Below are 25,090 nucleotides of genomic sequence, written 5' to 3'. Positions count from 1 at the left end.
TTAGCCACTGCGGTGACGTTCCAAGGCGACAGCTTTACCTCCTTAGCCACTGCGGTGACGTCCCAAGGCAACAGCTCTACCTCCTCAGCCACTGCGGTGACGTCCCAAGGCGACAGCTCTACCTCCTTAGCCACTGCGGTGACGTTCCAAGGCAACAGCTTTACCTCCTGAGCTACTGCGGTGACGTCCCAAGGCAACAGCTTTACCTCCTCAGCCACTGCGGTGACGTTCCAAGGCAACAGCTTTACCTCCTGAGCTACTGCGGTGACGTTCCAAGGCAACAGCTCTACCTCCTGAGCTACTGCGGTGACGTTCCAAGGCGGAAAATGTAGTAAGGCAGAAAATGTCCTTCAAATTTCTCCAAACAGCTTGTGCAGGATAATCCAAGTGTTTTGCAATGAAACGATTGCCCTGTGGGTCCAAAAGTCCAATATCTACCTTATTATCCTTTATATTTTCCTCACTAACAATGTTCTGATCTTTGAAAGACAATTTCTGCTTTTTTTAGGAGCTGTAAAAAAGCATCGCCCCATTAACTTAGAAAAGTTGAGATAAGAATGAAATGAGGCGTAACTCGCTGTGTTCTCGGCGTTCCTACAAACTTCAGTGGAATTTCGACTGACATGGGGAAGATGAGAAGATGACTTTCATTTTGGGGTGAAATATTCCTTTCATACTGACGTCTATCATGGAAATACAGTAGATAAAACAGACATCTGAGCTCCATGCAGAAGCGGTTATGGCATAAAAATGACACCAATTCCCTTTTTTAGACATTTTATTCCTATGGAGCATATTGTGTGTGGTAGCGGTGGACATTGATATGGTAGTGAAATAAGTATGTTTACGTATACGAGCACTTTATATAAGATAAGTATGGTATGACACAGTACAACTGGGAACAGCAAGATACAAACAAGGAGGGAGGTATAAATAGAGCCATGTATCGTCATAGGCTGCAGCTGACTAAGGACGACTGATCAACAATTTCCACTTGGCGTCAAAAAATTTGCAACACGGTTGGCAAAACGTGTGTGAAATACGATTCCTAATAGCATTACGAAATTCTGCTTCTCAAAGTCTATGAACTATCACAATGTTCTTGAATTATTCTTCTACAAAAGTTTCTACATAGATCAAACGAAAGCAAATGTTAATATAACATTTTTGACGGGGTGAATTTAGATTTTAAATAACCACATAATTTGGTTAAAATGATGGCACCTTTAACTATCGGGGGTTAGTTTTGTACATATGTACACACTACCAATAGGGTTATATATATTTACAAGTTGGTAGCAGCACTTTAAATCTCACTTTAAACATCACGGTGGATGAAAATCACTACTTTCAAAATGGTTTTTTTTTTCTGTAGTTGAACAAACCCTGAAAGAGTATCTCACTAGTAGTGACTTATCAAAATTGTTTGCCAAATAGAATTCATGGGAGAGTCGAGCTGAGCACTATTCATCAAAGCAGAAGCCATTTTAGAGGGCGAGAGAATGAGAGAGAGAAAGTGAGAGAGAGAATGAAAGAATGGATACCTTGGGAGAAGATGAAAGAATGGATACCTTGGGAGAAGGTGAGGGTGGAGAGACCACAGAAAAGAGGACAGAAAAGGAAGTGGAGAGAGACTGTGTGTGTCTGCTTGAGTCCCTGCAGTGTGTGTGTGTCTGTGTGTATATACAGACCCTTTCCAAAAAATTAGAATATCATGGAAATATCATGGCATCGAGGCAGTAATTAAAGCAAAAGGATTCCCGACCAAGTATTGAGTGCAGGCATGAACATAAGTTTTCAGAAGATCGACATTTCTGTTTTGAAAATACCGGTTTTTGATTGGTTTTATGTGATATTTAATTTCTTGAAATTTGGGGGTTTTTATGAGCTGGAAGCCAGACTTATGCAAAGTTAAACAAATAAATACTTGAAATACTTTTCTTTCTGTGTAATGAATCTATAAAAGTTTCACTTTTTGAAAGGAATTATGAAAAAAAAATTTGATATAATGATATTCAAATTTTTTGGAAAGGATCTGTATATGTGGGTGACAGACTGTACTGTAGAAAATGTGATTGTGTGTGTGTGTGTGTGTGTGTGTGTGTGTCACTGATCTTTGTGGACCGACATGTAACACTGACTATGTGTTTACCAATGTAGTAAATTAAATTCCACCACAACCGTGTGTGTGTGTGTGTGGGTGTGAGAGTGTGAGGTGCAGTGGCGCTCATGAACCAGCAGGAGGGGCTGAGTGGGTCTAGAGGGCGGTGAGGCGTCCGGTGAGCGCTGCCTGGAGCTCAGAGGGGAGGAAGACACCCAGCTCTGTGATGATGCCTCCTGTGATGAGCTGGTGAGGAGTCACATCGAAGGCCGGGTTCCACACCTCGATCCCTGCACACAGGCGGCCAGCAATGTCAAATGAGTGAGGCAGTCCATCACTACAATTATGATTCTTTTGTGTACACAAATATCTTGTTTTCCCTATAAATCTACAAGTTGATCAATTTAAAATTTGGCACAATTGTGATCTAAGTATATCCTTCAAAAACCCTGGAGGACCACATACAGTATATTTTGAGAGACAAGCTGCGGGCAGGACTTTGGACATGCCCGCACAAGATGGACAAGAGAACAGCACTGTCACAGAAACACAGATACTGATTCAGAGTGGTTTAAGCGAGAGAGGGAGAGATGCGACAGTCAGACGAGATCGATGTGCCCGGGCACACGTTTTCCTCTCCTCTCCAGGGGCCGGCGAGCTCATTAAATGAAGGTGCTTTAATTACTGTGATGTCACAAGTGTCTCTTTTCTCTGGCTGTCTAATTAGAGATCACATGACACAGCTCAATCGGCGCTCACAAACTCACCTGGGACGCACTCATCCTTCTCCCCTAATCTGCCACTTTCCCTCTCTCCATACAGCACAGTTTATATGAATCAGCTGCTTTCCCTCTCTCCATTAGGGCTGTCACTTTTTATTCGAAATTCGAATTCAACTTCGAATGTGGGGGAGGAGGGCATGTTAGCTAAGGCTATAATCCGGCACATTTACATGAAAATGTTCATTAATGTTGCACTGTCCCTGAAATAAATAAATAAATAAATAAATAAATAAATGTTCGAATGTATAATTGACCTGTTTTATTTTTTTATTATTATTATTATTTGTTTTTTTATTAACCAAAATTAACCAACTGCTGCTTGCTGGTAATGTTAATCCCATGTCAGAAAAAGTCTCCAGATTTGTCGCGTTAGTCTCTTCTGAGAAAGATTGTCTCCAGGGTCTGAAAAGTTGTCTCGAGTTGGATGCAGCCAAGTTTGTGAGGCAGTGTTGTGACTGTGAGCGTCCGAGCTAACACGTCGGGCCGATGCCTATTGCCTGGTGGCCTGGCCTGCATTTTTTTTTTTTTTTTTTTTATTAATTCGAATGATTTGCGGGCAATTAAAGTTCGTTCGAACTTTATTTGGGGAAAAAGTGACAGCCCTACTCTCCATACAGCACAGTTTATATGAATCAGCGTTTCCTAAACACTGGTAGTGACTTGAGTTCTGTGGTAGCTCACCGGTTCTGTTCAAAAACACATTTTCACAAAACCACCAGCGGCCCATCCATTCACCCTCAATCTCACCTGGAGCAGCGATGGGGACTCCGTTGATGCTGGTGAGTTCCTCAGGGGGGCGCACCTCGATGATAATGTCCCTGCCGCTCTCCAGACTCAGGTCGCACGACGTGCTGGGCGCCGCCACGTAGAACGGTATCCCATGGTGCTTAGCGGTGATGGCCAGCTGGTATGTGCCCACCTTGTTGGCCGTGTCACCGTTGGCGACCACCCTGTCTGCACCGACCACCACGGCTGAAATACGGAGGGTAAACACTAGGGTTCAGGAGAGAGGACGGTGCGGTGTGGGGAAAGTGAGAACTTCACACGGGATATCAAGCATAGGATGCACACCGTTGACTGTAGAATATATGGAGAGATGTCCTAGCTTCCTACCGCTATAACAAAAGTGAAGCCAAAATATCTTGTTTTGCGCGAGCTGCCATCTTACTTGTGTGACTGTTGCTGCCTCCGAATGGAACTTGTGAACTGAAACGACAGTTTGCCGTTTTATGCAGAGACTGTTGTCGTGTAAATGTGGTCTTACTGTAACGTTACTGCTAACAGTTTGATGCCCGGGCTGCACACATTGTTTGACTGTAAAGTCCAGGGTCGCACGTTATGGTTCACGTAGCCACTCCCCCCTCCTTTGAGGCCATGCTCTCACTGCAACTCCTGTCCGAAGCGGGCGGCTAAGCTCTGGATAGAAAGCGTGTATTTTGTATATTGTAACGTTGTCTCTCCTCTCCCATAACCATCGCCTCCCTCTTCCCTGCAGCTGGATTTGCTTCTCAGCTCTTGGGGGGTTTCGTCTTGCAGACGCACCGCAGCCACACCAGAAACTGTCAGGATAGGGTGAGTTCAGCCCCGACAACACGTAGCAAAATGTTGATTTAAACAGAAACGGTGGCGCATTGAAACACGCGAGGAAACATGAACGTTCAACCTGGGGAACCGTAGCAAAACTGTGCACACAATTTTCATAGGTTCAACTATGAAAACACCTCAGCTGATCCCTGTTAACAGTCAGGCCATGTAGGCTAAACAATGGACCCACTCGCAACAATAAAAGTACTCCAATAGGGAGAAAAACAACAATGAATGCGCAAAGCCACATATAGTTATGAGCCAAATAACGTAGCTTACTACTTTGAGTTAAAAATCTTGGCGTTATTATTGATTCCGATCTCAATTTTAACTCCCACATTAAGTCAATCAGAAAATCAGCTTTCTATCATCTTAAAAATATAGCAAGAATTAGGGGCTACATGTCCAGACAGGATCTAGAAAAACTAATTCACGCCTTCATCTACAGTAGGTTAGACTACTGCAATAGCCTTTTTTCTGGTCTCTCCAAAAAAGAACTTGGACAACTTCAGCTCATTCAGAATGCTGCTGCTAGAGTTCTAACGAAGACTAAGAAAGCTGATCATATTACTCCAGTTCTTAAGTCCTTACACTGGTTGCCAGTGTGTCATAGAATAGATTTTAAAATACTGTTACTAGTCTACAAATCACTTAACGGCCTAGGCCCAAAATATTTAGCTGAATTGCTCCCACGCTACGAACCGTCTAGAACTCTCAGGTCAGCAGGGTCCGTCTTACTAACTGTCCCTAGGATCAAATCAAATCATGGGAAAGCCGCATTCACCCACTATGCTTCTGCTAGCTGGAACAATCTGCCTGAAGACCTCAGATTTGCCCCAACTTTACTTAATTTTAAAAATAGACTAAAGACTTTTATGTTTACCGTCGCTTTTAACTGCTGACAGATAGACAATTTGTTTTATTCCTCTGTAAGTTTTTAACTATTTTTGCAACTACTCTGTTGTGATGCTTTTAACTCATTGAGTGCCAGCCACTTTTGGAGAACGGACGCTCCCAGTGCCAGAGTTTCAGAGCTTTTTTCCGTGATTTCTCGAGGCCCACAGAATATTGTGTGATATTACTATGTAAACAATGAACACGCAAAAAGAACGATGAGACTCTTTTCTATCATCAGCAAAAACAGGTTTATTGATATCATTTTCCGTTCTTTCGTTATCAGCCGGAGAAGATAGCTTGATTTAACAAAAAAGAGCAGTTTTTTTCTAGAAGCTGAGATAATGGCCCTTTTGTGAAATTAAACATTTCAAACACATCACTGACTCTGAAGCTAATTTTCTGATGTAGTCACACCTCAAAAATAATTTCCTTCAATAAAACAGTGAAGGCCAGGGAATTTTGTTTGGCAGAATAATATTTTTAGCTGCAACCAGCAGCGCTGGCCCCTGCGTGCGCTGCTGGTTGCAGCTTCTTGCTGGTCTTTGCTGCTGGTGGGCATCGGATATTCTGGCTTGCGTTTGCCAACCCTGTCCTGCTGCCTGGGTCTGTCTGGGTCAGTGTTGTGTGCTGCTCTGCGTGCCCCCCCCCCCCGCCCCGCCCCGCCTCAACTGCACACTCCTCCTTATGGGAGGTGGCTCTCTGCTGAGTTTGCTCTGCACTGTGAAGGGTGCGCGACCATCTATGCGCGACATCCAGCTTTTTTACAGCGTTTCCGCGTGTGTTTGTCACCGGCTCCTATGCTTCCAGTTGAGAATAATAAACAACTCCACGGCTGATCATGCGAATGGGCTGTCGCAGCGGGCATGGAGGAGCTCAATTGTGGGAGCAGATTGGCTGCTGCAGGCGCATCTAACGTTAAAACGCTTCATGCATATCGATGCATACGGATGCGATGCGATTTCCATTTCCCCAACGACTTATTCTCTGTTTTTCTCTGCCTTTCTGTTAACCTGGAGAGCACTGTCGCCACCTAAGGGTTCTGTAAAATAGGTTATAGACCTCCAATAGCTACAATAGTTGTACCAGAGATGTATCAGGGATTGATCCACGTCCCACCGTCAAAAAACGCAATTGACGACAATCGTCGTCTTTGGCACTCTACGTCAGTATTTGAATTGACGACAGCTGTCGTCATTGGCACTCAATGAGTTAAATGTCTATTTTATCCTCTTATTTTCTTGTGTCGACCATCTTATGTGAAGCACTTTGAATTGCCTCTATCTGATTTGATGCAAACCCAATGCTGTGGCATGTACGGGCAACAGAAGACGCAAGGTACCAGAAGAGGGTATGCTTAGCGTCCAAACTACAGTATAAAAACAAAGCTGTTGTGAAATGTCTATTTTATCCTCTTTTTTATTTTCTTATGTCATCCATTTTACGTGAAGCACTTTGAACTGCATCTGTGTATGAAATGTGCTATACAAATAAACTTGACTAGCAAATAATCTAGAAAAAGTAAGTATAGAGAAATGTGTGATAAATACACAAGACAAGTCATGCAACCCCTAACACACACACACACACACACACACAATGCCCCTCTCTCATATGGTGAGGGCCGCCATGTTGTCTGTGATACAAACACACCTGTAACGCCCCTCTCTCTCATGGTGAGGGCTGCCATGCTGTCTGTGATGAGTGTAGCAGGGAAGCCCTCTGCTACCGCCTCATATGCCGTCAGTCTGGATCCTTGGTTGTACGGCCTCGTCTCCGTACAGTACACACGCTTCAGCCTGTTCAGTGAATGGAGGCTACGCACCACACCTACAACACACAGAGTTACAGGTACAGTGTCATGAATATCTCAACTGTCTCTCTCTCTCTCTCACTCACAGCTCCAGTCTTACCCAGTGTCTCTCTCTCACACACAGCTCCAGTCTTACCCAGTGTCTCTCTCACACACAGCTCCTCCAGTCTTACCCAGTGTCTCTCTCTCACTCACAGCTCCAGTCTTACCCAGTGTCTCTCTCTCACACACAGCTCCAGTCTTACCCAGTGTCTCTCTCACACACAGCTCCTCCAGTCTTACCCAGTGTCTCTCTCTCACACACAGCTCCTCCAGTCTTACCCAGTGTCTCTCTCACACACAGCTCCTCCAGTCTTACCCAGTGTCTCTCTCACACACAGCTCCTCCAGTCTTACCCAGTGTCTCTCTCTCACACACAGCTCCAGTCTTACCCAGTGTCTCTCTCTCACACACAGCTCCTCCAGTCTTACCCAGTGTCTCTCTCTCACACACAGCTCCTCCAGTCTTACCCAGTGTCTCTCTCACACACAGCTCCAGTCGTACCCAGTGTCTCTCTCTCACACACAGCTCCAGTCGTACCCAGTGTCTCTCTCTCACACACAGCTCCAGTCTTACCCAGTGTCTCTCTCTCACACACAGCTCCAGTCTTACACAGTGTGTCTCACACACACACACACACACACACACACACACACAGACACACACACACAGAGTCTTACCCAGTGCGGTTCCGTATCCAGCAGTGGCCAGCGAGCCGGTGTTGCAGTGTGTGAGAATGGTGACAGAATCCCTCGGGACCCCAGACAGGATGTGCTGGGCGCCATAGTTACCAATCTTCCGGTTATCATTGACGTCACGTTCCAGCATCTCTTCAATCCAGGCAATGACACTGTAGGAGAGGAGAGGAGAGGGGGGATTGAAGAGAAGCTCCCTCTGCCACCGTGTCCAGTGTTTCCCCTAGAAAAAATGTTCAGGCCTGGAGGGATTTCGAAACGTACCTCGACCGCAACGGTGGGGGCCCTCGCTGGCGACGCTAAACTTTTAGCTAAACCTGTTCGCATCTATGTTCGCAATGGCAGTATCATCATACTATTATGGGATGCGATGCAAACAGTTGTGTATGGGATGTGCGTTTCCCAGGCAACGACACACGTTGACATGTTTTGGAACAGCGGCGCACGCTGGCACAATGCTCCTAAAAGCAACATGCTTATTGTTTTGAATGATTTGGCATCTTCTATTACTGTCAACAGTGTCAACACCTGTATTGCTGTATTGTAATAATATGCCATAAAGGTTTATTGAAATTTTGGGAAGAGCGGGAAAAAAATCTCTTACAGTATGGACTGCATTTATAGTCTACTAGTTACAGTATGGACTGCATTTATAGTCTACTAGTTACAGTATGACTGCATTTATAGTCTACTAGTTACAGTATGGACTGCATTTATAGTCTACTAGTTACAGTATGACTGCATTTATAGTCTACTAGTTACAGTATGGACTGCATTTATAGTCTACTAGTTACAGTATGGACTGCATTTATAGTCTACTAGTTACAGTATGACTGCATTTATAGTCTACTAGTTACAGTATGACTGCATTTATATCAATCAATCAATCAATCAGTTTAATACATGTCCCAGAAGGGCACTTTGGTTCACATCAGACAGTAGTGGAAATTACAATACATAAACATTTGTTGCATTATGTACAGATTCCAAAAGACCATCTACTGCCCTCAGCCGGGTCGCCGCGTGCGCAGCGCCAAGTCTACTTAGTAGACTATAAACGCACTGCATTAAATTTTATAGTCTACTAAGTAGACTATAAATGCAGTCCATACTGTAACTCGGGGGTGCCCAACCTTTTTTGACCCAAGATCTGCTTTTCAAGTAGCCAGCCTCTTGAGATCTACCAGTCCAGTTTCAACATCACAAACGCACACACATCGTTTCCAGCCTGCAGTAACTAACCTCACAACACTTTCTCGTTGTCCCACAACCACTTGACATTAGGGCTGTGAATCTTCACTGGCCTCACGATTCGATTACGATTCAGAGGGCTACGATTCGATTACGATTATCGATGCATCTCGATGCATCTTAAATCGATGCATCACTTTTTTCCCCCATTACATGATTTATTTTTTCTCACTTTCTTTTTTCTCACTGTGTGGCTACTTTTAAAATAAAAGTGCATCTGGAATTGCATTGTATTATGATCCATAATTAAAATAAACAACTGCATGTACTATTATATTTTATTTGAGGATTACATTTTTTTTTCTTTTTTTTAATAATCGATTTTTGACACCCCTCGCGATCGACCTGGGGTCAGTCCGCGGTCGACCAGTAGGCCGCGATCGACTGGTTGGGCTCCCCTACTGTAACTAGTAGACATGCTCTCTCTCTTCCAATCACTTTCTATCAATCGTTATTGCTCAATCTCAATCAAACAATGCTTTAAGGCAGGGATGTCAGAGATACTGCCCGCGGGGCGGATCCAGCCCGCGGGCAGGTTTCATCCGGCCCGCGAGATGTTTTGGAATATTAAAAAAAATAAAAAAAATAATAATAATTATTATTATTATTATTAAATTCGCACCCCATTATCATGAACTACGTGTGGCTAATAAGCAAGCTAAGAGTTCATTCATAAATTAATTAACCTGCACTACAAGGAAGTATGTCAGTAGGTCATCAGGTGTAAACAAAGCCGCCATGATGCCACGCTGATGCTGGAATTGAATCGCGCATTCAGCTACCTACCAAAAAACAAAAGAATCAACAAGATCAGGCGCGGACTGCATAATCGGGCACGTCGGGCAAATGCCCGATGGCCTGGCCTGGCCTGGCCTGCAAAAAAAAAAAAAAAAAAAAAATTGTGCCCGCAGTCAGGCCACTCACTGAACAGCAGGCCAGGCGCCGCCTACTGGTTTACTAGTGGTTTTATTACTTTATTCAGGGTTAAAGTGGGTGCATCTCATTGTAAAATTGGACTTGGCCCAAATTGGGCTTCAAACGGCCCAAATTGGGCTTCAAACGGCCCAAATCTGGCTTTAAACGACCCAAATTGGGCTTCAAACGGCCCAAATCTGGCTTCAAACGGCCCAAATTGAGCTTTAAACGGCCCAAATTTTTCGGACGCCGGCACGCGCGTCGGCCCGTATCGGCCTGGCCTGCTTGGTATCTAATGCCCGGCCTGAATTATGATCCCAGTCCGCCCCTGAACAGGATGCTGTCGAAAAAGAGAAAGGTTGACACGGAATGCAGGCAGTTTCAAGAGAAATGGAAAGAGCAGTATTTCTTTTGTGAAGTAAATGGGTAAATGAGTCGAATTGATTTTAGTAAAAAAAAAAATCCGGCCCCCATGAGGTCTCAGTTGAACAAATCCGGCCCTCTACCTAATATGAGTTTGACACCCCTGCTTTAAGGAGATCTTTTTCTTTAGATCATTGACACTTTGGAATAACCTGCCTCTAAACCTGTGTTGCATTTACAGTAAATTAACATTTAAAAATAATCTTAAAGTTTATTTAACACTGTAAAGTATCTGTATTTGTTTTTGTTTTCTGTTTCTTTTTTTTTCGATGTAATTTTAGCAATCTTATTTGTTAGTTCATTATGTATTTTGTGTTGAGTACTGACATTTAATAATTTTGCACTTGCAATTGTACTAATTTGTTTGTATGTTTGGACCCCAGGAAGACTAGCTGGTTGCTATGGCACCAGCTAATGGGGATCCTTAATAAAATAAAATAAAATAAAATAAAATCTCATCACATTTTTAAAAGGAATACACATGTTTTTGATTGAGCCATGAAGTGATGAGAGCAGATACCAAACTTATTCATGGCCTCAGTGCATCATTCACTTTAGTGTCATACACTATACTGAGCGAGAATAGTGTCATACACTATACTGAGAGAGAATAGTTTAGTGTCATACACTATACTGAGAGAGAATAGTTTAGTGTCATACACTATACTGAGCGAGAATAGTTTAGTCTCATACACTATACTGAGCCAGAATAGTTTAGTGTCATACACTATACTGAGCCAGAATAGTTTAGTGTCATACACTATACTGAGCCAGAATAGTTTAGTGTCATACACTATACTGAGCCAGAATAGTTTAGTGTCATACACTATACTGAGCGAGAATAGTTTAGTGTCATACTCTATACTGAGCCAGAATAGTTTAGTGTCATACACTATACTGAGCCAGAATAGTTTAGTGTCATACACTATACTGAGCGAGAATAGTTTAGTGTCATACACTATACTGAGCCAGAATAGTTTAGTGTCATACACTATACTGAGCCAGAATAGTTTAGTGTCATACACTATACTGAGCGAGAATAGTTTAGTGTCATACACTATACTGAGCGAGAATAGTTTAGTCTCATACACTATACTGAGCGAGAATAGTTTAGTCTCATACACTATACTGAGCGAGAATAGTTTAGTGTCATACACTATACTGAGCGAGAATAGTTTAGTGTCATACACTATACTGAGCGAGAATAGTTTAGTGTCATACACTATACTGAGCCAGAATAGTTTAGTGTCATACACTATACTGAGCGAGAATAGTTTAGTGTCATACACTATACTGAGCGAGAATAGTTTAGTCTCATACACTATACTGAGCCAGAATAGTTTAGTGTCATACACTATACTGAGCCAGAATAGTTTAGTGTCATACACTATACTGAGCCAGAATAGTTTAGTGTCATACACTATACTGAGCGAGAATAGTTTAGTGTCATACACTATACTGAGCCAGAATAGTTTAGTCTCATACACTATACTGAGCGAGAATAGTTTAGTGTCATACACTATACTGAGCGAGAATAGTGTCATACACTATACTGAGCGAGAATAGTTTAGTGTCATACACTATACTGAGCCAGAATAGTTTAGTGTCATACACTATACTGAGCGAGAATAGTTTAGTGTCATACACTATACTGAGCGAGAATAGTTTAGTCTCATACACTATACTGAGCCAGAATAGTTTAGTGTCATACACTATACTGAGCCAGAATAGTTTAGTGTCATACACTATACTGAGCGAGAATAGTTTAGTGTCATACACTATACTGAGCGAGAATAGTTTAGTGTCATACACTATACTGAGCCAGAATAGTTTAGTGTCATACACTATACTGAGCGAGAATAGTTTAGTGTCATACACTATACTGAGCCAGAATAGTTTAGTCTCATACACTATACTGAGCCAGAATAGTTTAGTCTCATACACTATACTGAGCGAGAATAGTTTAGTGTCATACACTATACTGAGCGAGAATAGTTTAGTGTCATACACTATACTGAGCCAGAATAGTTTAGTGTCATACACTATACTGAGCGAGAATAGTTTAGTCTCATACACTATACTGAGCCAGAATAGTTTAGTGTCATACACTATACTGAGCGAGAATAGTTTAGTCTCATACACTATACTGAGCCAGAATAGTTTAGTGTCATACACTATACTGAGCCAGAATAGTTTAGTGTCATACACTATACTGAGCCAGAATAGTTTAGTCTCATACACTATACTGAGCCAGAATAGTTTAGTGTCATACACTATACTGAGCGAGAATAGTTTAGTCTCATACACTATACTGAGCCAGAATAGTTTAGTGTCATACACTATACTGAGCGAGAATAGTTTAGTCTCATACACTATACTGAGCCAGAATAGTTTAGTGTCATACACTATACTGAGCCAGAATAGTTTAGTGTCATACACTATACTGAGCGAGAATAGTTTAGTGTCATACACTATACTGAGCGAGAATAGTTTAGTGTCATACTCTATACTGAGCCAGAATAGTTTAGTGTCATACACTATACTGAGCGAGAATAGTTTAGTGTCATACACTATACTGAGCGAGAATAGTTTAGTGTCATACACTATACTGAGCGAGAATAGTTTAGTGTCATACACTATACTGAGCGAGAATAGTTTAGTGTCATACACTATACTGAGCCAGAATAGTTTAGTGTCATACACTATACTGAGCGAGAATAGGTGACTAGCATTATCCAAAGTAACAAGACTGACCTTTTAGTCGTAAAAAGTTGTTAATTACGCAATATTATAAGGAGTGCTGTTATACTGTACACCAGTACGACTGTGATTATTATCATGACATTTATATACATTATTAAAACAGTTCACTCAGGGTTACACTACCAAGTGTTGCCAAGCAACACTAACTTTGTTGTCTTGGACCCCAGGAAGACTAGCTGACGCCTAGGCGTCAGCTAATGGGGATCCTTTTTTAATAAACAATAAACAAAACTGCCAGACCTCACTCCATATTATTTAATAATGAATAAGTATAATAAGCATATATCAGGGTCTGAAGTGATTTATTGCTTTTATAAAATGGTTACAAAGTATGGCAATATGAAAATTATTATTATATTTAAATTGAAATATATTTAAATGTCTTAAATCACGGTTTATAAAATGAGGTGAGCTGTTTGGACCTGAGCCCCTCTTGCCTGCTCGTCTGCCTGCCTCTGGCTAACTGTGGTATATTTACTGTGGTATATTTACTGTGGTATATGCTAAATATACCACAGCTGTGAGCCATTCAGATTGTTTGATTTGAGAGAGCAGTTTTATAATTCTGATTGTGATTATTATTATTAATAATAATAATAATAATAATAATAATAATAATAGATAGGACTTATATAGCGCTTTTCTGAATACTCAAAGACGCTTTAATATATTTATAATTACCATGGTCTAGGTCAGTGATACTCAACTTGCGGCCCAGGGTGCAGAGTGGCCCCGACCATTTTCTAATTCACAATATAAACTAACGCTAAATAAAGTTTGACTGAGCTCCAGCTAAATTGTCAAATATCGCAGTCTGCTTGCCACCCAGCACTTATATGTACTTAACTAACAACCTAACTAAGTATCCTGTGTGCACAAAGTCGACCTGTTTGGTTAATACTGTATTCTTTTTGAGAGAGATCCTTTATTGATTTGTTTGGGAAGAGGGTTTACTCTGAACAGATTTGAGAACTGAACTTAATTGAAGAAACGGAATTTCTAACTGTTGTTGTTTATCGTTTTCATTGTACCGCCAATACACTGGATATTGTGTTTTGCATTCTCACTCTGATTATTGCTTGTTGTTGTTATTCTGCTTTGTGGTTCAGATTGATGCTATGTGGGTTCATGGCAGAGTGTAAAAAGTCTTAAACATTTAAAATTATCAGGCTAAATTCCAGCTTGCACCCCAAAAACCTACAATCCGCTACAGAAACATATTATTAATCTTTGTTTATTATAGCTCCTGGGCTCCTGTCATTTTGCAAAAGTGGCCCCTGGGCAAAGCAAGTTGAGTATCCTTGGTCTCTAGGTGAATACTCTTTTGTGAGTGGCCGGCAGGTGTGCATTGCAAACGTTTATCGCACACATAACTGGCTCAAGTTTAACCACCGTTCTAAATTAATCGATTACACAACCTGTAATCCTGTAATCTGAATATCATATTTACAACACTGTCTGCAGTAACACATAAGCTGCTTAACTTAACTTAACTCTGCAGTAACACATAAGCTGCTTAACTTAACTTAACTCTGCAGTAACACATAAGCTGCTTAACTTAACTTAACTCTGCAGTAACACATAAGCTGCTTAACTTAACTTAACTCTGCAGTAACACATAAGCTGCTTAACTTAACTTAACTCTGCAGTAACACATAAGCTGCTTAACTTAACTTAACTCTGCAGTAACACATAAGCTGCTTAACTTAACTTAACTCTGCAGTAACACATAAGCTGCTTAACTTAACTTAACTCTGCAGTAACACATAAGCTGCTTAACTTAACTTAACTCTGCAGTAACACATAAGCTGCAAGAAACACTCCCTCTGAACTTACTGATACTTTGTATCACTATTTAAAGTCGCGCTGAACCCAAGAATGACTTTTCTTTTCTTTTAGTTCAAATACCTGGGTATGCAGTGCACCTATTTAATAATGTATGCAAACAAAATCACAACAATCTAATTTCTTTAGTTTTTCACACTTTTTCACATCAAAAGTTCATTTTTCAAGATTTCATTGATAACAGTAATGTACAGTTTGCTGACGTCACCCAGTAGGCTACTATCAAATTTCTACCCCATTTCAACCAATCATATCACGACATGCAGCTGTCAATCAAAGGAAGGCAGCTGGCTGGCAGCTGGGTGCCTGCGGGTCGCTGAGCTCCACTCCTCCCGTCAAAAGGCTCTTCCCGAGGGGAGCGCCACAACACACTGAATCCCGGCACGGTGGCTCAGTGGTAGAGCTGTCACCTTACAGTCAGAAGGTCCTGAGTTCGATTCTCGTCTGGGACACTGTGGGCGCTGTGATTGTGTTCCCCCCCATATCTTCAGTGCCTACTGCCCAGGTGGGGTATCTCGTCGTAAGGGCCTTTCTGTCTGTGTGGAGTTTGCATGTTCTCCCCGTGCTCCCCCAGGGGGTTCCTCCGTATATAACCCCCCCCCCACCAAAAACATGCAGAAGATCAGATCGTCATCGTCACCCGACCAGTGACGACAACATCCGAAGTCGGTCCCCGGGCGCTGTACGAGAAAAGCGACCACTGCTCCTGGCCTGCCCCCCGGAGGAAAGGACAAAGCCAGGATGGGTTAAATGCAGAGGACAAATTTCACCGGCCACCGTCAGCATGTGTGTGTTGTGGCCCTCCGTGCATGTGTTGATTGTAATCGTGTGACAATAAAGACAGGCTTGTCCGTCTGAAATCGTGATTTGGAGGCGGAACACGCCAGGATTGGCCAAAGCCCAATCCAGTCCCCAGAATTGTCAAATAAAATCATCGACATGATACTATGACCCGCCTCTCAACCCGTCATCTTAGACAAACTATGTTTTCAGTCTGAAACGGACTCATTATGCACGTGACGAACAGGTTCAGTTCGACTTTAAGCGATAATCTCACATTCCATTCACTAACGTTATTCAACTCGCTACTTCAGCTTATCTCATTGTTCGTGAAAATCGTGATATTGATTTTGGGACAATGGCATGGCTGGATAGCTACCTACTAGTAGCTAGTCTCGTTGTTAAACACACTGTCAAATTATATTTACTGTTTGTCAACCGTACGCATATGCAATGTTATTGAATTTGAAACCTGCTAGCATAACGTTAGCTTTCTGGCTCTGAATGCACACCTACTCTTTGATTATCTCTTACTTACTTAGCATTTGGTTTTATAGCTACTACAAGTAGTACTGTTTTGTCACTCTTGTGATAATGCTAGTCACCTGCTATCACTGAACATGGTGTGTACACTAATGCATTTGCATGGAGCACCAGAGTGAATGACCTCCCAGGGACGGACAGATGGATAATTTTGATAATGATATTCTCATCACATTATTGGTAAATTGATCAACCTCCCAGAAGCCATTTGGTTATTCCCCCAAAGCATAACGACATTGTCAACCTGTACCCTCATTTCCATCATTTTGGATCATACCAAATCGATTGTGACCAAAATCTCCCCAATTGCTCCACTAAAGAGCTGTTTAGTGTTAGTCCTGTAGGGCCAATGGACACTCAACCCAAAACATGGATGTAATGAGACATGTATAGAATTGATTTTTAGTGTATAAATGACCTGACAATGTTCATTATTTATTTTGCACTACCGTACTTATTAGGGATGCAAGGATTAGAGATTTTTATGGTACGATTAGTCTGAGGGAAAATCACCTTTTCATGGCTTAATGATTGATTATTATGCATGAATTTATTTCACTACACTATTCACTGCGATCTTGCCCATGTTCTTATGCGTTTACAATACATTCATGCTACAGTTAGTAGATTGGTTAACTATGTTTCCCATACACCCTAGGACAGTGGTTCCCAACCTTTCAGGGTCGCCTGAAATTCCCCCCCAATTTTTTAATTTGATTTTTTTTAACACCACACACAATTTAAAACTAGCGAAGATGATTAGGGTCACTTGCGTTCTTTTGGGGGTTTTTTTGCATTTTCTTTTAGTTCTGAGTCCTCCTAGTCCATCTGATGGACTCTTCCTGCATTCGCGTATGGGCCGTTTCGACATTTTTTGAGTATATGGTCTTAAATTAAGGCTAGGTATTTTTTTGGGGGTATTTGACAAAAATCAATCATAGTTATCATCTTTATACGATCCTAAGACCTATTTTCAAAAATACTCCTCAATTTACTCTTGGTCCATCTGATGGACCCATTGACTTCCATTGAAACCACTCTATTGGTACTCCCAGCTAATCTTTACAAAATTAATTTATTTCATTTATTTCAGCGGGCATCCTGGACCAAATACGGTACCTTGAACTTTGACCTTAATATCTAACCTTGGAGTTGGTAGAAATTTTGGGGGAGTTACATGGTCTCAAAGTCCATTGCATAGTTGTCCCATTGATTTCAATGTTAATTTTGTACAAAAAGAACATTTTTTTTTGACTTCCGGCAAATTTTTCAAAAAATCATTATTTCCTTGATGTTACACATCTCACCTTGACTCAAGTGGTTAAAATTGTAGTTTCTAATGTGTTTGCCTATTTCCCCATATTCCCCCAGTTTTGGCATAGCAATCAATTCCATACAGTTTACATGAAATGTAAAAAAAACTGATTCCTATGCCAAAGATGGGAAAATATTAGAAAACTGAATTTGACAGTCCACACTACTGATTTGAAGCCTTTAGACCAGGATAGATGCTGGACTAAAGCTCGTTTGTGTTTTTTGGGGAAAATGGCTGGAAGTCCAAAACATGCGCTTTTTGGATTTTTGGCTCAAAATATGAAAAAATACTATTTTTACAAAAAATCACAAAAAATACAAAAACCCACTGATGATGTCACAATGTCTGTGACATCATCAGTAATGTCATCAGTGACATATTATTGACAAAAAATCATCTCATGACATCACTGATGATGTCATAGGCTAGTGATGTCATAGCTATTGTGACATCATGCCTGCGAATCTTTGATACTAGGCATCTTGCAGTGGTGACTTTTGTAAAACACCCCAACCTGCCCATAATATCAGACCCAAAGCCAGTTTGTCTTTATGGAAATGGAAGAAAAAAAAATCACTTTTTTTTTTTATGTACTTTTTTTTTTTTTTTACTGTACTCACTGTACACTGGCATTTGAGGGGTTAAAATTCGAATAGGTATGAAATGTTGGTATGAGGTATTAGGGAAGAAGTTACCAATGAATTATAAACAGTCAAAAATTTAAAAATTTAAATTAATATTTATAAATTAGTACAGTATTCTCGTTAAGGTCCATCAGATGGACCAAGAGTAAATTGAGGATTCCGCGCCTGCAGGGTACAAGGGTTAAAGTCAGAATTCTGAGGGGGAAAAGAAGCATACATGTGACATCACTGATGATGTCACTGATGATATTATTATCGATATTATCGGAATTTGAATGTCTAGGGTCCCTAGATTTTTGTGATGTCAAATCGGGTCACGGCTGCATGTTAACATCTGGGAGACAGTTGCCAACTTTGGTTGATGATGGACAGTATTGACCATGTTTTTCAAAGCACTAATCACGGAACCACAGTTTTAATGATAATGAAAATTTGAAATGGTACGGTTATAAGGAATTTTATCACGGTTATCGTTCAAACCGGTTATCGTTACATCCCTAGTTGGGAACCCCTGCCCTAGGGGGCGATTATATTTTGTGGCCTGTGACAACTAGGAAGGGTGATCTTTTAAGTCTTCATCAAGGTGCACAACTTCCACAGTACCATAATGTCCCTATTTTTTAGAGTGAAAACAGAAACACTTTGTGTGGCTGAGCATTTACGCTTATAAAACCATGATGCTTTAAACGGCAATTAATAGTGAAATTAGTTAATCGCTGTATCCCTTATACTTATACAGTGACGCATATAGACAGACACCAACAGCCGGTGTTGACCATTGCTTAGCAGTTGGTCTAGCATCAAAATCTCTAAGAAAGGCATTACTTTGAATAATTTTGACATACCTTTTTTACGGACATGTCACATTTCTGAAAAGCAATCAATGTGTTGCGAAAGACATATTTTGGGGACTTGATTTTTGGAGTAGGACTGTGTTGGAGAGCAGCGCATACAGGCGAGAAAGATGCAAGTAACGTTAGCTCTGTAGTGAAGCAGGTGATGAGATTTTGGTCAGAATCGATCGGCAGGATGGAGCAAGATGGGAACACAGGGTCCAGGTGGAAAATAGCTAGTTAATTAAGTTTTACGCTACGTTCACACAGACACAGGGAACCTACGCCTTGCCTTGCCTCAACCCACGCCTACGCCTGCAGACCTTGAGCTGGGCGTGAACCGATCACACCGCACGCCTTTGAACACTGAACCTGGAGCCGAGTCACAAGCACCTCTCCTCTCTCCAAACTGTATTTTTTCACGTGTGGTCCCGAATTATCATGGGTAGGGTAGGTAAAATAAATCTGATATATTTAATGTTCTATTGATGCTGGATATGTATAACCAGGTCTGACTATAGTCGGACATTTTAGAGAGGTAATCTTGCAAGAATATGTGCTGGCACAACAACATTGTCCATCTTGCTTCTTCGGTCGCTATTCTCTCTCATGAAGATTTGTTTGCCGACAGGGAGAAAGCCCCACGTGATAGCCACCCGTCAATCTCTCTCTCTCTCTCGCTCTCTGCTCAACACTGTTGTAGTAACTCCATTTTATTTTGAAATTCAGTTGACTTTGCCATTTCCCACGGATATTGTCGCGTCTTTCTTTCATGGCTTGACAGAAGAAGCCTGCCTGCACGCGCCTAGTCGGCTTGAAAATAGAACTCACGCCTAAACGATAAAATCGGCAAGGCACAGGCGAGGCGTGGGTACACGCAGGGTTCACGCTCAGGCGCCCGGTGTACACAGCCTCGTTGACTAAAATGGACGCCTATTTAAAAGCGTGGGTAAAGGCAAGGCGTAGGCAAGGCTTGGGTCCCCGGTGTGAACTAAGCCTTAAGGTCTCCACCTCCCTCCCTCCAGCCCTACCTTTCCCGCAGCTGTTCAGAGTTCTTCTCCATGCTCTCGTTCTCCGCAAACTCCATCAGCTCGCGAGCGGCGCGCCCCATGTTGACGGCGGTGGGCCGGGCTGAGGTCAGGTGACACAGAGACTCTCTGATGAAGGTCACGGGGTCGTCGCCGCCGGCGCCCGCTCGCAGCTCCACAGCCAGGCTGAGGCAACCAACGATGGCGATGGCCGGGGCGCCTCGCACCTGGAAGGGCAGGAGAAACTTGTTATGGTCTCTTCTATGGGCAGACCCGTAACCAAGGGGGGGGCTTTGAGGGGGCCGGGCCCACCCACTGAATCAGCTGTGCCCGCCCTGATGAAAATCTGTTATTTATTTATTCTTTCCATGAGACGTACTGTCTCTTTAAATCTCTGTTATGACGGAATGACCTGACCAATCCCAACTAAGGAAGGCAACGTATTAGCCAATCACAGGCAGAGTAGGGCGGGTCACCATCTTTGGTTGTGTTTCGCCATCCTAGGATAGGGATGAATTGACAATGATTATCAGAAGATAATAAGATAAGAACACGGCGGAGCAGCACATGGCGTAGCATCGTCATCGAGCAGTAACGAGCAGCGTCCTCCTGGAGCTAAAAACGTGAGCAGCAGCACTGATGTAAAGTAACAATAGCACTGAAGCTAGCAGTGCTAGTATGCTAAAATGGGGCATTTGTAGGTTACAGTGCCAAGTGATCTTGGCACAGAGAAGCCCAAGTGCGTAAGTGGACAGCGCGAGCTCACCTGATCCAGCCACTTTGATCTCTGTTACAGCCCCCGATTCGTACGCTACAAGCCGAGAATATGAGCTTTTATTGCTACAATTAAGTCATTAACAGTGGGTAACAGAATACATGTGCGTGTGCCAGGGGAGGGGGGTGTTCCCCATAGAGCTATAGGTGCGCTCCCCCACTTCTCCAGATAGCACTACACCTCTGGATACGATTGATACAGTAGATATATAGAGTAAATAGAGTAGATAGATAAGATACTGTAGATACAGTAGATAGAGTAGATAGATACAATAGAGTAGATAGATACAGTAGATAGATAGATACATAGATAGATACATAGATACAGTAGATAGATAATCATTAGATAGATACATACAGTAGATAGAGTGCTTTATTCATCCCCAGATAACCCTAAATTCTGGCTTTACAGCAACAGTATCATCTATGAGTGCGTTTACATGCAGACAATAAACAGTTTATTAGCGGATTTCTGGAGTACCTGATTATTCAAATGGCCATGTAAACAGCATAAACCGATAAGCTTTATCCGTTTATGGCCGTTATCGGGTTATGAATAAACCGATAAACATACCTAGGTTTTTGGCCAATAACCCGTCTTTTGAGTGCATGTATACAGCGTATCAGGTTTCTTTGTGGGTTTATACATCTGCGCATGTACAAGTTGCATGTAAAAAGTTGAATTACCGCCGCCTTCTGGAGAGAAATCCGACTAATTGACTGAATCATGTAAACCCGGGTTTTTCCTATTGTCGGATTATTAAAGTGCATGTAAACGCAGAAATCAGATTATTGCCATAAACTGATTACTCACAGTTATCAGTTTATTGGTGTGCATGTAAACGCACTCAATGACAGCAACAACAACCTAACTTGTGTCAAAAACACACTAAGGGCCCTTTCACACCTAAAAGTCCGGACCAAGGTCCGAACCAAACTCATGTTGTTGTGACATTGTATACATTTGGTCCAGTAAGGTTCGCTTTCACACTGCAATGATCCCAGCGGACTTTAACATGACAGACCTACGTCCTGTCGTCATCACCTGCGTGGGCTGCGTCTCCACTGATTGGCTCGTGGATGAGCGTGCGTCCGACGTCAGCGTCCCGGAACTGCTCCAAGGAATTTGCTCCTTGTTTACACCAGGTTTACACACCACAATGAATGAACAGATGCACTTGGTTGTCATTATAATAGCATTATTATTATGGCATTGCTACCAGCAACACCAACTTCACTTGCAATACTCGAGATTAGTTCATGTAGATGATTTGATAATCGCATGTCACGATGTTTGTCTACTGTGAGCCACCGTAGTGTTTACAAGCTAAGCCTATCAGCGTGCCTCTAGCCCCAGCTGGTGTCCGAGTACCGGTAGCGTATAGCCAGTTCATGATTACATGCCAATGCGGACTCTGGTCCGCAACTCATGTTATTAAAACTAGCAATCTGTTCACAAGTGTGTGATCCTTGACTCACACACCACACGTGAAAGTAGATTTTACAGTTTGAATTCGCCAAATGAACACCCTTGTTGTGCGCAAATTGTACCAATGCAGACAGGCAAGGAGGCGAAGACTGCAACATGATTAAAACACGATTTCAGACGGAAGCCCGTCTGAAAGCCATCCTGCGAGCCTTTCTGGCAACGTGACGAGTGACGAGTCAGCTGTAGCTTCCTGTAATTGGTCCGATAGTGCGAAGCTTGGTCCGGACCGAGACCACCTCTTTTGGTCGGATCAAAGACTCTGTCTTTGGTGCGCACCATGGTCCGTGGGAGGTTTCACACCTGTCATTTTGGTTCGGATCAAACTGGAAAGTCCGAAAGTCCGGCCCAAACGAGGTAGGTGTGAAAGCGCCCCTAAGAGGTAGGTGTCATTGAGAACTTAGAAAAAACAATATATTGAAATAAAGACAGTATATACATATTGACACAGCTACTACAGTGAATGCTGAGAAATTAGATATTCCTGTAAATCGGGCTTAAAAGCGTACAAGATTTTTTGACAGCAGCCGGTAGGCCCCCCCATCCTGAGATATTGAATGCCCCCCTGTGATTTGGTTCTGGGAACGGCTCTGTCTATGGGGTTTCCCACATCTATCAGTTGCTGCCCAGCTTTCACTCGAATAATCAATCCCTCTCCATTAACTGAGGTCTAACCTCAAGGACGAGGCAACCCAATGAACCAAAAGTTGTCACTCGAACCCAACACACCAGAGGGCTGCGATATATCGGACGACGGCGTTCAAGTCATCTCTCTGTCCCATTAAACACCATGATCATGACTTCATCCCCTCTCTGCACACATGGTACATTCCTTTATGCTGCCACATGCACGGGATCAAACGTGAACGCTGCTGCTGGCAAGACAAAAGGGTGAACAACATCTATCAGGCCCGGGTGGGTATTAAGCATTTCAAAATATTCTCACGTCAAAAAGCAAAAACATCAACACTATACAATCAGCGTGGACACCTTGCGGACTACTGGTATGCACAGATATAAATCAGGTGATGAAAGGTGCCACTGTAGAGCGCAGCACAAGACCAGGACACGAACAAAAAACCCTGGTAAAGGTCATTAATAATTCATCAATAATCTCTCTCCCAAAGAACGAGGAGGAGGAGGAGGAAGGGGGCATTTCATGGGTGGGTAGCTGTGTGCACATACCTGGTTTGTCGCACACTTGCACATGATAATGCGAAAGCTAATACATAAATCATGGGGATCGCAGGTCGTTTTTTTTGGGATGCCTGCTTAGATAATCGTGGGGGTTGATACGGTCGGTCGGGGAGGAGGGGTGGTGGAGAAACATCCAGCCCTCATCCACCTCATCACGGTTGCTGACTGAGTGTGGCAGATCAGATGCACCAGTGTGGCTAGTGGCGGGTGGTGGGTGGTAGGGTGCTGCAGATGCATTCAAAACAAAAATACAGGCCGAGACGGCAACACATGCTGCCCGTGCATGCAGCCCCCTGAGTCCGGTAGAAACGTGAGCACGGTCGGTCGGGGCACAAAAGAACCATGCAGGCACACGTCGCACGATGAACATCACATGCAGCATGCAGGCAGGCAGGAGCAGGGTGGTGATGGTGGTGAAAGCCAGCAGAGAAACAGTGATACGGAGGAAGGGGGGGGGGGAGACAGACAGTGGTGATCCTTGCCTTCATGGTTTTGATGGCCTCATAGCCGTCGCGCACGGAGCGGACCTCGTCGTACACGGTCTGGTGCGGCAGCAGCAGCTGGTTGAGGATCTGCAGAGAGCCGGCCCGGTAGCGGATCGCCTCCAGCGTCGTCATCACGACGACCCAAACCGAACCAACCTGCCTGCCGAGGTGGATGGTGGGAACCTGGATGGATTGGACGGGCTGCGGTGCGCACGCACGCACACACACACACAAACAAAAACACACTCAACAGTCACACGCACACACACAATAGCTGGCACAGGCTGTGTGTGCGCTAACGGGGAGGTTAGGAGAGAAAGCGTTTACTCACACACACACACACACACTGGTGACAGGGCAGACACGGAACCACGTGCTCTCTCCAGCAGGAAGCAGCAACGCTACAGATCTGTCTACGCCACGCCCACCCAACTCTCGCGGGTTCTCCTTCGATTTTAAAGTGCATTTTAATTTAGACTCCTCCCCCCACTCATATTCATTTTGTTCTCCCTCCCTGCACCCCCTCTATCTTTTACCCCTTTGTCAGGAGAAATTTAACATTCAAATAAGTTATTAGCATAACTGCAAAGCCCCAAGCTTCCCCCAACAACAGAAGCTAGATTCAACAAAAACACATGCATCTATTTGTGTATGTATATTAGGATTTATATAAGGGGGGGGGGGGGGCAGCAGGGCAGGATGCTAGTAATAAGGACTCAAACTCAGTGCTGTTTCAATATTTTTAATATTTCCATTAACCACACACACAACATAAAAACTGAAAAGCCTAAACAATAAGGCCTTTCACACATTTCCACCTTGAGACACACAAATCATCACATCTTCCATTAAAAATAGAGACAGAGTAAATGCTGTATTATATATATATTTATATAAACA

General features: G+C 42.8%; 1 protein-coding gene across 1 annotated transcript; it reads right to left on the bottom strand.

The window, feature by feature from the left end:
* Nucleotides 1-686: 686 nt before the first annotated feature.
* On the bottom strand, nucleotides 687-24,511 carry LOC310800893 (methylthioribose-1-phosphate isomerase). The gene is made up of 6 exons (XM_083664778.1): nucleotides 24,188-24,511; nucleotides 20,252-20,475; nucleotides 7,894-8,063; nucleotides 7,015-7,191; nucleotides 3,631-3,855; nucleotides 687-2,391 (listed from the first exon to the last, which is right to left on the bottom strand). The coding sequence occupies exons 1-6, from the start codon at nucleotides 24,320-24,322 to the stop codon at nucleotides 2,258-2,260; spliced, it is 1,065 nt and encodes a 354-aa protein (XP_083520904.1). The 5' UTR covers nucleotides 24,323-24,511; the 3' UTR covers nucleotides 687-2,257.
* Nucleotides 24,512-25,090: the final 579 nt, after the last annotated feature.

Source organism: Poromitra crassiceps (assembly GCF_964638095.1).
Source record: "Poromitra crassiceps genome assembly, contig: HAP1_SCAFFOLD_130, whole genome shotgun sequence".
Classification (NCBI taxonomy): Eukaryota; Metazoa; Chordata; class Actinopteri; order Beryciformes; family Melamphaidae; genus Poromitra; species Poromitra crassiceps.
Note: the sequence above shows the minus strand (reverse complement) of the source record. Positions and strands in the feature narration are given on the sequence as shown.